A 12,318-nucleotide genomic window follows, 5' to 3' on the forward strand; every position below is an offset into this window, starting at 1 on the left:
CGCATGAATTTCATGCACCAGGCCACTAGTTGAGATATAATTTGTACACTATACAATTCCCCCATTCAAAGTGTACAATTTCGTAGTTTTTATCATATTCACAGAGTTGTGCAATCATCACCACGATTTTAGAATATTTTCATTACCTCAAGAGGAAATCCCACCTCCCTTAGTTCCATTCCCATTCCCCTGAAGCTTCAGGCACCCACTGGTCTGTTCTATGTCTCTATGGATTTGCCTATTCTGAACATTTCATATAAATGGAATCACACAGTCTGGTCTTTTGTGTCTGTCTTCTCTCACTCAGCATCATGTTTTCAAGGTTCGTTCACATTGGAGCACGTATCAGTACTTCATTCTTTTTTATGGCTGCATAATATTCCACTGTATAGATCAGTGATGGCGAACCTATGACACGCGTGTCAGAGGTGACACGCAAACTCATTTTTTTGGTTGATTTTTCTTTGTTAAATGGCATTTAAATATATAAAATAGATATCAAAAAGATATGTCTTTGTTTTACTATGGTTGCAAATATCAAAAAATTTCTATATGTGACACGGCACCAGAGTTAAGTTAGGGCTTTTCAAAATGCTGACACGCCGAGCTCAAAAGGTTCGCCATCACTGGTATAGATGGACCACTTCGTGGTGGACATTTGGATTGTTTATCAATTTGGGGCTATTATGGATCATGCTGTTGTCCAGCTGATGTGGCTCAGTGGTTGAATGTCAACCCATGAACCAAGAGGTCACTGGTTCGATTCCCAGTCAGGACACATGCCTGGGTTGTGGGCTCGATCCCCACTAGGGGGTGGGCAGGAGGCAGCCAATTGATGATGTTTCTCATCGACGTTTCTTTCTCTCTATCCCTCTCCCTTCCTCTCTCTCTAAAATCAATAAAAACATATTTTTTAAAAATCATGCTGTTATGAACATTTGTGTACAGATTTTTTGCAAGAACATATGTTTGCATGAACAGTTTTCTTGGGTATGTAACTATGAATGAAATTGGTGGATCACTTGGTAACTCTTTCAACCTTTTGCGGAACCAACCGTTTTTCACAGCAGCTGCACCATTTCACATGCCCACCATCAATATTTGTCCCAATTTCTCCACATCCTCACCTGACACTTGTTATTATCTGTCTTTTTGGATTGCGGGCATCCTAGTGGGATGTAAAGTGGTATCTCTTTGTGGTTTTGGTTCACATTTTCCTAATGGGTAATGTCCCCTTGCTCTTTGTGATGATGAAGAAGAAGATGATGATGATGATGATGATGATGATGATGATAACAACTCACGTCTGTACAGGGAGACAGTGTTATTTACCACCTAAGGGTTAGAGTCACTCAACCTCTCCAAGCCTCAGATTCTGCCTCTGTTCACAGAGTGGTTGTGGTAATTAAATAGAAAAGGCATGCAAGCCCTTCTCAATGCCTGGCATAGGGTAGGAGCTCCTCAAATGTCAGCTCCTTTTCAAAAGAATCTTTTTTAATCTAAGGGGTACCTTCATAATGCAGTACACCCTCTCCTCTGACTATCAAAGTAACCATGCCCTCACTTGGGGTTTGAGGTCTGAAAAGGTGGATTCAAAAATCCTTTAGCTCTTTGCGTTTCCTTTTCTGTAAAATGGGGATGATGGTTGTTGTGAGAATTAAATGAGTTAATAAATGCAGAGCTGCTAGAAAAATACCTGGCATAAGGGAAGCCCTTACTAAGTGTGAATTCTTATTAATCGTAACTATTAGGATCATCATTATTTAATTCATGTGTTTACTATGCAACAAACATTGAATAATAAACCCATACGCTAGAATTCTAAAATAAGACATTACTTAGACAAGATATCATAGGACTGATGATAAAAAACATAGTAAAGTCTACAAAGATCATATTGCAGATCATTCCATGTAACAGATAATGTAACTTTCTGGCATGCTTGGATCCAGCACGCAGTTTCTTAAAAACAGATCATTGTACATATGAGAAAGGTTATTATGAGAACACCTTACAACGATAACTATTTTTCTTCCATATGGTGGACTCTTATTTTACATGCATTTAATTCCCTTAATTTCAGTTACACACGTTCCACCAGAGCATGGAGAGAGGGCACAATTAAAACAGGGCAATGAGCCCTAGCCGGTTTGGCTCAGTGGATGGAACGTCGGCCTGGGGACTGAGGGGTCCCGGGTTGGATTCGGCCGGGGGCACATGCCCAGGTTGTGGGCTTGATCCCCAGTGGGGGAAGTGCAGGAGGCGGCCGATCGATGATTCTCTCTCATCATTGATGTTTCTGTCTCTCTCTCCCTCTCCCTTCCTCTCTGAAATCAATAAATATATTTTTTTAAAAAACAAACAAACAGGGCAATGATTCGGTGACTGGTGCCTGGAGTAAGGGGGAGATGGATACTTGAGTTGGGGTTCCCTCAGTCAGTCTCTGCTTCCACGTGCTTCTCACAGAGTGAGCAGTTTGCTGTCCTACCTGTGTATCTAAACACACCTTTTCCACTCAACATGCCCCCTGAAATAAGCCAACTCCTTCACATTTGCCTTCCTTTCACTTCCCGCAAAACTGGAAAAACAGCAACTTGTTCCAGGGCAGGAGGAAAGCCTGTGGCTATGCATTGTGCACAATGCAAGGGCCTAGCAAAGGCAATTTTAATGAGACACAATTTTTACCTGAAGTCCCCACTTTGGAAGATAACCCCACGTGAAATGCTTCCCTATTGTTTATATTTTAAAATATGAAATTGAAGGAAAAAATGCTGCCAGCTTTGCTTTTCCCCTCTGTGTTAATGGAAGACTTGCATCTCTCTGAATGGTGTCCCATAGAACACAGTATGGACAATGCTGCCTTCAATTGTATTCTAAGGCTGCAAGTTGATGTAACTGTAAGTTGGCCATCTGTGAAATGGGTAGACTCATGGTGCCCCAGGGTTGAGGGATGTTGTATGCATCAAATAGGACTGGTGTGGACCACTGATGGAAGTCCAGACAGACTCAGGTAAAATTTGGGATATGCAGCAGCAGGTGGTGAGTTCTGGCTATAGGGTTCTTGGTTCAGTGGTTGTACATACTAGGGCCGAAAAGGCAAAGGGCCAGGATAACAAAGTAAGACAATGCATCAGTTATTGAAACTGGGGTACAAGACAGGGGCTAGCAATACTGGAAATAAGACTAGAGGCTGAGTCTGGCTGGCATAGCTCAGTGGTTGACCTATGAACTAGATCACAATTAGTTTGCCAGTCAGGGCACATGCCTGGGTTGCAGGCTCCATCCCCAAAGGGAGACAGCCGACCAATGATTCTCTCTCATCATTGATGTTTCTATCTCTCCCTCTCCCTTTATCTCTGAAATGAATTAAAAAAAAAAAAAAAAAAGACAAGAGACTGAGCAGCTTCTCATAGTCCCTCACAACCAAGTTCAAGTCTGGAGTCAAAGGCAGGGCCTGCAGCTTCAGGCAGGGTCACGTGGCTCCAGCTCCCAGGGTTGCAGCAGTATGTGGACAGGATGCTGAGTAGGTCTGTGCTAGTCATATTGTTTGGATGTCTGACAGAAACCTACCTCAAGTTATCCAGCAAGCCACACAGGGGGATTTACTGTCAAGTAACTGGGCAGTGGAAGAGATGGAACTGTCCTCTGACGTGGATGGTCATAAAAGTTCAAACTGTGTTCTCAGGGCTGGTTCTCTCTCCACATCTTGGATCTACTGGGTATTTCGTTTTCTTCTTGAATAGGCTATCTATGTAGGAAGGTGGCACACCTCACATACTCCCCTTATAGCAACCAGAGGAACAAACAGGGTTTCTTGATAGCTCTGCCAAGAAAGTCCCAGGAAAGACTCTGATTGGTTGAGCTTGAGTTACATATTCATCCCTAAACCAATCATTGGCCAACCCTGGGTCATGTGCTCACTCTTGTGGCAGGAAGTAGAGAGAGGGTTACAGAGCTGAATGAGCCGGACCTAACCACAGTCAATGGCTTTTCCTTAGGAAAAAAGAATTCTGTTGCCGGAAGAAATGGGAAAAGAAAGTGGTGGGTAGGGGCAGAGTGGGGAGAGACAGTAAAAAAAACAAACATCCATTACAAAGTCTCAACGGATAATTATGATTTGAACAGTGCAATTATGGGGGGATTCCCATGTTATGGACTCCACTTCTTGATTATATGTCACAGCTTAATTTCCCAGCCTCTCTTGCAGCTAGGAGATAGGCATGAGACCCAAGTCCAAAACTTTTCAAATATAAGAACTATGCAACACTTTAGTACGCAGGGAATAACATCATGTGGTGGGCGTGAGCAGAATTCATCTTTAGGAATTTATGGGGACAGTACCAGTCTTGACCTAACCAATGGGGACCACTTTCCTGAACCCCATGCTTTAGAAATCCCACTGTGGCACTCTGCTGGCTGCAAGCTTCCCCATGAAGTAAGAAGCCAGTTTCCTACTGCTGCTTAAGGAATTACTCCAAACTCAGTGGCATAAAACACCATCCACGTAGCAGCTCACAGTCATGTAGGTTAGTGGTTTGGGCAATGACTGGGTTCTCTGCTCAGAGACTCACAAGGTTGAAATCAAACTGTGAGCTGGGTCGAGTTCTCACTTTGGGACTCTGGGGGAGCTTTTTACTTCTAAGCTCATTCTTGTTGGTAAAATTCCAATTCCTTACAGTTACAGGACTGAGAGCTCTGTTTCCTCGCTGGCTGTCAGCCAGGGGCCACTCTTAAGATCCTGGAGGTCACCTTCATTCTTTGTGAATGTGGCCTTTTCCAGCTTCAAGCCAGTGATGACACAATAAATTGTTCTCATGCTTCAAGTCTCTGACTTCTCTTCTGAGACCAGCCAAAGAAAATACTCTGCTTTTAAAGGGCTCATGGGGTTGAGTCTGGCCTACCCAGGTGTTCTTCCTATCTTAAGGTCAGCTGTGTAATAGAACCTAAACATGGAAGCATATCCATCATACTCAAAGCTCAGGGAGTTAGGCAGGGTTCATACACCAGGATATAGGAGACACTGAGGGTCATCTTAGAGGTCTGCCTGCCACAGGGACAGAATGTGCCCATTCAGAGCTGCACTCCCCCATCCCACCATGCCCTGGGGATGCAGGACTGCAGAATTCTCTTCCCAAATGGCCCTGAACCTCTTCCCAGATTTATTCTCTTGAGAGAAGATTATAGCATCCATGGGCATGGGCAGGTGTATACAGGTGGAGGGAGGTTGGGCACGGAGGAGATAGGAATACAAACGTAGGGAGAGAGATCATTTAGGAGACTACAGGATAATCCAGGTGAGAGTTGATGGTGACCTGGCCTAAGGAAGTGCCAGTGGTAGAGATGTAGATGGATTTGAATAACATTAGGAAAATAAAACAATAGAACGTATGAGGGGGAGTGAGGGAAAGGATAAGTTAAGGAGTGTGCTACGTTTCAGGCTTGAACAACTAATGGGTGGTGGAAGAATTTACTGGGGTAGGGAATATGGGAGAAAAAGCCCTTTTGGGGGTAGAAGATGAGTTCAGAACTGAAGGTTTGATGTGTCTGTGGGACACACAAATGTAGAGGCTCAGTGGGTAGTTAGCTATATGAATCTAAAGCTAAAGATACAGATTTCTATACGGGGTAACCAGAACCATGGAAGCAGCTGCAACTGACCAGCAAGAGAAAATGTAGATGAGAAGGCAAGAAGGCTTAGAACAGATTCCCGAGGATAGGAATGCTAACCATTGGGAGCACAGACGTCCTGGTAGGATCTCAGCAGGGTGGTCATAGAGATACAAAGAAAGTCAGGAGGATGTGGATTCCAGGAAGCTGAGGGGAGAAGGGGAAGGAGCTAGTGCATGATCATTGGTGTCAAATGCTGCTGAGAGTCCTAAAAAGAACAGGTCTGGCCGAAACCGGTTTGGCTCAGTGGATAGAGCGTCGGCCTGCGGACTGAAGGGTCCCAGGTTTGATTCCGGTCAAGGGCATGTACCTGGGTTGCGGGCATATCCCCAGTAGGAGATGTGCAGGAGGCAGCTGATCGATGTTTCTCTCTCATCGATGTTTCTAACTCTCTATCTCTCTCCCTTCCTCTCTGTAAAAAATCAATAAAAATATATTAAAAAAAAAAAAAAAAGAACAGGTCTGTGGTGCATCTATCGGACTCAGTGAAGATGAAGTTGTTTACTTGGCAAGGGAGGCTTTGGAGGAGTGGTGGGGGCGGGCGCCAGACTGGAGTGGGTGGAGAAGTGGATGGAAACGCGGAAATGGATGGGGTGACTCATTCTTTCAAGGGACTTGGCTACAAAGGAGAAGAGAGGCATCAAGTGGTGGTAGGAGAAGAATATGGGGTCGAGGGAGGATTCATTTTCAAGATGGGAGATGACGTTGAAATGCAGATGGTGAGGAGATGGGAGAGAGGGAGATGATGAAATAAGTGAAAATCGTCATGGTCATCAGCGACACCAACTAGCAACCCTAAGGAAAGCTTGCTGTGTTCTGGGGCTGTTCTAATTGTTAGACATTTCTTCTTCACTCTGAGCCCAAATCCATCTCCCTGTAATTTCCCCCCCTTTGGTTAGAGCTCTGCCCTGTGGCCCTTCTACTTGACACTCTTCAAATGGCTGCACCCTGTTATTGTATTTCTCCTCTTCTTCAAAATAGCAGCCCAACCCCTCCAGCCCTGTGTGCCCCAACATGGGGCTCAGACCCTTTACTGTCTCAGCCAAGCCCACCCACCCACACTCTTGTTTGTCAAGTCCTCTTCAAAGGTGGTGCAGGCACTTTCACTTTGCTAGCGGAAGCTTGCAGTAACCCAGCCTGCTGTGGTTTGAGATGTAAAATGATAACATCTGCAAATTTATCTCAACGTGTGTGAAATGTGTCCTAGGTGAGAAAAGAGTCTTGTGCAAGTATGTGCCTGGCAACGTGAGGAAGGAGGGTGGAGGGGCAAAGAAGCATAGTGCTCATGAGAATAAACTGAGCCTCGGTGGTTAGACTTAATGCTTCCCCCTGAAGATCAGGAACATGGATGTGGTCCTTTATATGGTAAAAGGAACTTAGCAGATGTGCTGAAGTTCAAGGTCTTGAGATGGGGAGGTTATCCTTGGTTATCTGAGTGGCCCCAGTGTAATCACAAGACTTCTTAAAAGAGAGAGACAGGAAGGTCAGCGTTAGAGAAAGGAGATGTGACAATGGGAGAAAGGGCTGGACTTGCAGGAGTGCCCGCAGCCTCTGGAAGCTGGAAGAGGTGAGGAACAGGTTTTCTCATGGAGCCTCCAGAAGGAATCAGCCCTGCTGTCACCTTGATTGAGCAACAAGACCCCTAGAGCTGTAGGGGAATACATGTGTGTTGTTTTAACCCACTAGGTTCGTGGTAATTTGCTACAGCAGCAATGAGTAATTGATAAATCAGTATTTAACTTGCTTTGGGGGTGCAGGCTCTCCACCACTTTCTTCTCAGTGCAACTCTTGCTGCCCTTGGCTGTTTGCAAGGCGAGTGGACCAGGGAGGAACATAGTCTGATTCTTCTCTGGGGATTTTATGCACAAGAAGCAGAGACTGCGGGCCCAGCATCCCCATGAGGCACAGAAGGCACACAGCCCGGCGTCCACAGCTGCTTCCAGGGTAGGCAGGGGTTAACCAGCTGGAAAACGGTTCACTTTCAAGTCAATTTAGAGTAACCTTTGCTCAGTGAGCCCAGACACTGTGAGGAAGAGCCAGGCTTGGCTGAGAGGCACTTCTTCCCCCACCGTGTTCTGAGGTCTCTCTCCATGCCCGCCAGGTGCCAATTCCCCCAGATATGCCAGTCAGTGCAAGTTGCCAAAGTCGTTCATATTCAGAGCCTGTGGATGGGGATTCTGAAGAACCTCATTATAACGGGGATCCTTGTCTACTTGTGGTACGTCAGGTGCAGAGTGCAAGCCTGAGGGCTTCTGGGGATGACCTCATTCTCCATCCCCCCTCCCTTTCACCCCTTGTTTCCCCTGCCCTTTCAGCCAGGCTTCTCTCATGTCAGCTCTCTCCACCTTCCAGACTCTCCACTCTCTTCTCCCCCATTATCTCTACCTACCCATCAGACATGACCCAGCTAAGTACCCAGCGCCTTCCTGCCCCTTTCACTTCAGGGATATGTGGTTTGCAGGCTTCAGAGGATGAGAATTGTCCCTACCCACAGCCAAAAGGTCACAGGGAGCAGGAAGCCAGGCAGTTAGCTCCTCATTCAGGGACTAAACCCATGGTCCCTGAAAGGTTCATGGCTTGTCTGATTCACCAAGTGAGTCGGGAGCGAGCTGCCGGGACAGTCGTTAGTATGTTCTTCCCATCGGGCAGGGCATTGCAAACTCTTTTTCCCCCTGCGATGTGGCTCCGAAGCATTTGAATTCTTAAAATGATGCGTTCATTATTATACAGAGACAAGTCCTCCGATGTACAGGGGCCTGGATTCCACTAAGGCTGCTCTAGAACACACTGTCCATTCTGGAATGGATGTGAGAGACCAGAACTGAGCTTCCCAAATGGTGGGCCAGACTGACCCAGGATTTTCCTGGGAAAATGTTGCAATAGCCAATGGGGAAAAACATGGCACAGACCATGTCCATATTGTGATGGGAGGCAGCAATGTACTGTTGAACAGTGTTATCTATTTGTCTGTGGAATTACATTGATTAACTCCGTCTTGTGGACGCTGGTTGGGTCTCAATTCTGGATCTCTTGCCACCACTCTTTCTTCATGAGCTTTCTTTTTTAATGGATGTTATAGAAATACTAAAATATATTGAGAAGAATATAATAAACACTCATACGCCACCATTCCACTTAGGAAAAGAACATTACTAGTCCAGGCTTAGCTCCCTGCAGACCCAGCCTGCATCCGTTCTCTTTCCTCTCCCCATCTAAACATCATCCTGAATTTGGTGCTTGGATATATGTTGTAGAAATATCAAAACAACCATAGAATTGTTGTTTTTATGTTTCTACAACATATGCCCATAACTATAACAAGGTTTTCCTTGAGGTGAAATTCCTAAAACATAAAATCAACCTTTTTAAAAAAATCCTCACCCAAGGATATTTTTCCATTAATTTTTAGGGAGAGTAGAAGAGTGAGGGAAAGACAGAGGGAAACATTGATGTGAGAGAAATGCATTGATTGGTTGCCTCCTGCATGAGCCCCTATCAGGGCCTGGGCTGGGGAGGATTCTGCAACCAAGGTACATGCCTTTGACTCGCCATCATTCTCACTGCTGTAGAGCAGGGGTGGGGAACCTTTTTTTCTGCCCAGGACCATTTAGATATTTATAGCATCATTCGAGGACCATACAAAATTATTAACTTAAAAATTAGCCTGCTATATTTGGTCAAACATTTAATTAACTAACTTTTAATGCCCCGAAAGGGCCAGACCAAATGATTTATTGGGCCTTATACAGCCCTCGGCCAACATTCCCCACCCCTGCTGTAGAGCATCCCATTGTGTGAATCCAACAATTTATTTACCCATTCAACATTCAAGGACATTTAGGTTATCTCTGGTTTTCCCTCATACAAAGGATGCTGCCATAGACATTCTGTACAGTCCTCCTTATGCACATGTACCAGTATGAGGGTGTCTCCAGGGCATACACCTGCGAATGGAACTGCTGGGTCATGGGGAATGCACGTCTTCAGGTGGACTTCATATTGGCAAATACGCGTTATCTTTTTATGCAATTCCCAGGGGTTTTCAAACCTGACTGTGTATTAAAATCAGCAGGGTGACTTTTTTTAAAACTTTTAAAAATATATTTCTTTATTTATTTCAGAGAGGAAGGGGGAAGGAGAGAGAGATAGAAACATGAGTGATAAGAGAGAATCATTGATAGGCAGCCTCCTGCACATCCCCTACTGGGGATTGAGCCTGCAACCCAGGCATGTGCCCTTGGCTGGAATCAAACCCCGGACCCTTCAGTCCACAGACCGATGCTCTATCCACTGCAGGCTCTATCCAAGTCAGCCAGGGCAACAGCAGGGCGACTTTTAAAAGGTATATAGGCACCTGGATAACTCTCCAGATTTATAGAACCATAGTTTCCAGGGCTGGCTCTGGGAGCTACAATTTTGAAAGCTCCCTGGTTGAGAACAGCTGGGACCATGTCTTGGCCCACTCTGTCTTGGCTTCCAAGGTCAGCTCCCGGGGGCAGCTGTTGGCTTAGACTTCCCAATATCCTTCAGATATTAGGGGCTGGGCAGAAGGAAGAGATCAAATAAACACATGCTGAATGAATAAAGAAAGCATTTAGGATAAACTCTTAATTATTTTGGGCAATGGGAGGCAGGGAAAACATGTGGAAATGAAATCTACCATTTTTAATAATCAATTCCACTTCCCCTCTTTAGTTCCCCCACCATAGTAATTTACATTCATGTTCTAAATAAGGTATTAACAGCTAATGAACTGACCTGAAAGGCAGGAAACTGGAGGCAGAGCTACATAAGGCATGAACAAGAATAGCACGTGGTTAAAAGGTCTGGCTCTGGACTACCTGGTAGATCAGTCAAGAACCTCAGTTCTGCCACTTCCTATCTGTGGGCAAGATCCTTCACCTCTCTGAGCCCATTCTCTCATCTACAGAAGACGATGTTGACAATACTATCTCCTATTGGTGTGAGGATGAAAGGAAATGATGTGTGTAGAGCTCTCAGCACGTCTGAAGTGCTCAACAAAGGATAGCGCGTATTATCAATATTATTTATAAAACAGGTGTGTCTTTCTAGAAAACAGGTGGCTGACCTGCTGGACATACCCTTAGATAGGTACCGATGGGTTTCTGAGCCCCAGAACAAAGCTGGTGAATTAATGCCAAGTGAACTCTGATATTTGAGAAGCTGTCCTGTAAATTAGGGTCTATCTGTATTAGGCAATATTAGAGGTTGACACTGGGGCGATAGTTTCCATGTAGCTCACTGTGTGGAATTTGAATACATAATTCATCAACAATCCCACTGTTAGGGTCGCTGAAGGAGGAGTGCATGAGGCCGAAAGGGGTAAACAATTACGAATTTACTAGAGGCCCAGTGCACAAAATTTGTGCACTCGGGGGGGGGGGTCCCTCAGCCCGGCCTATTCCCTCTTGCAGTCTGGGACCCCTTGGAGGATGTCCCTGGGAGATCAGGCCCAAGCTGGCAGTCAGGCATCCCTCTGGCAGCACGACAGCCCTCGGGGGATGTCCACTTACCAGCAGGGAGCAGACCTAAGCTGCAGTCAGACATCCTTAGTGCTACTGAGGAGGCAGGAAAGGCTCCCGCCACCACTGCTGTGCTGGCAGCCATCAGCCTGGCTTGTGGCTGAGCAGAGCTCCCCCTGTGGGAGTGCACTGACCACCAGGGGACAGCTCCTGCCTTGAGCATCTTCCCCCTGGTGGTCAGTGTGGGTCATAGTGACCAGTCATTCACGGCTGTTCTGCTGTTAGGGTCAATTTGCATATTACCCTTTTATTATATAGGGTAGAGGCCTGGTGCACGGGTGGGGACCAGCTGGTTTGCCCTGAAGGGTGTCCCAGATCAGAGTGGGGGTCCCGCTGGGGTGCCTGGCCAGCCTGGGTGAGGGGCTGATGGGTGTTTGCAGGCTGGTCACACCCTCTTCAGGGTGGGGGTCCCCACTGGGGTGCCTGGCCAGCCAGGGTAAGTGGCTGATGGGTGTTTGCAGGCTGGTCAAGCCCCTCCCCAGTGGGGACCCTCACCCCATGGAGGTTTGGCCAGCCTGAGTGAGGGGCTGATGGCTGTTTTCAGGCTGGCCACACCCCCTTTAGGGTGGGGGATCCCCACTGGAGTGCCTGGCCAGTCTGGGTGAGGGGCTGAAGGCCGTTTTCAGGCTGGCCAAGTCCCCCGGCGATGGAAGCTCCCAGCCTCTCCTTTTTTTCTTTTTTATTCTGGGATTTATTTACCTTCTATAATTGAAACTTTGTAGCCTTGAGTGGAGCTCAGAGCCGGTCAGGGGGGCGGGAAGCTTGGCTCCCTCCATCACCAGGGGCAACCCAAGCTTCCTGCTCGCTCCAGCTCCATGGCCGTGGGCTAGCTGAAAGCAGGTATCTGGGGTTTATTTATCTTCTATACTTGAAACTTTGTTGCCTTGAGTGGAGCTCAGAGCCGGGCCACAGCAGGCGGGAAGCTTGGCTTCCTCCATCACTGGGGCAACCAAGCCTTCTGCTTGCTCCAGCTCTGTGGCTGCAGGCCACCATTTTGGTTGGGTTAATTTGCATATAGTCGCTCTGATTGGCTGGTGGGCATGGCTTAAGGTGTAGCAAAAATACAATCAATTTGCATGTTTGTCTTTTATTAGTGTAGATTAGGTCA

General features: G+C 46.4%; 2 protein-coding genes across 6 annotated transcripts in view; one reads left to right on the plus strand and one right to left on the minus strand.

The window, feature by feature from the left end:
- Positions 1–12,318, minus strand: part of IFT81 (intraflagellar transport 81) — a 126,161-nt gene that overhangs the window by 77,823 nt on the left and 36,020 nt on the right. The window lies entirely within an intron of this gene.
- P2RX7 (purinergic receptor P2X 7) overlaps positions 1–12,318 on the plus strand; it is a 42,528-nt gene that overhangs the window by 2,431 nt on the left and 27,779 nt on the right. For 2 of the 5 annotated variants that reach the window (XM_059676811.1, XM_059676813.1), the window contains exon 1: positions 7,080–7,885. The exons of the other annotated variants lie outside the window; for them this stretch is intronic. In XM_059676811.1, coding sequence (XP_059532794.1) covers positions 7,758–7,885 — 128 coding nt within the window. In that variant the 5' untranslated portion in view covers positions 7,080–7,757. Of the gene's footprint in view, positions 1–7,079; positions 7,886–12,318 lie in introns of those variants that run through there. 5 annotated transcript variants of the gene reach the window in all.

Source organism: Myotis daubentonii, chromosome 19 (assembly GCF_963259705.1).
Source record: "Myotis daubentonii chromosome 19, mMyoDau2.1, whole genome shotgun sequence".
Classification (NCBI taxonomy): Eukaryota; Metazoa; Chordata; class Mammalia; order Chiroptera; family Vespertilionidae; genus Myotis; species Myotis daubentonii.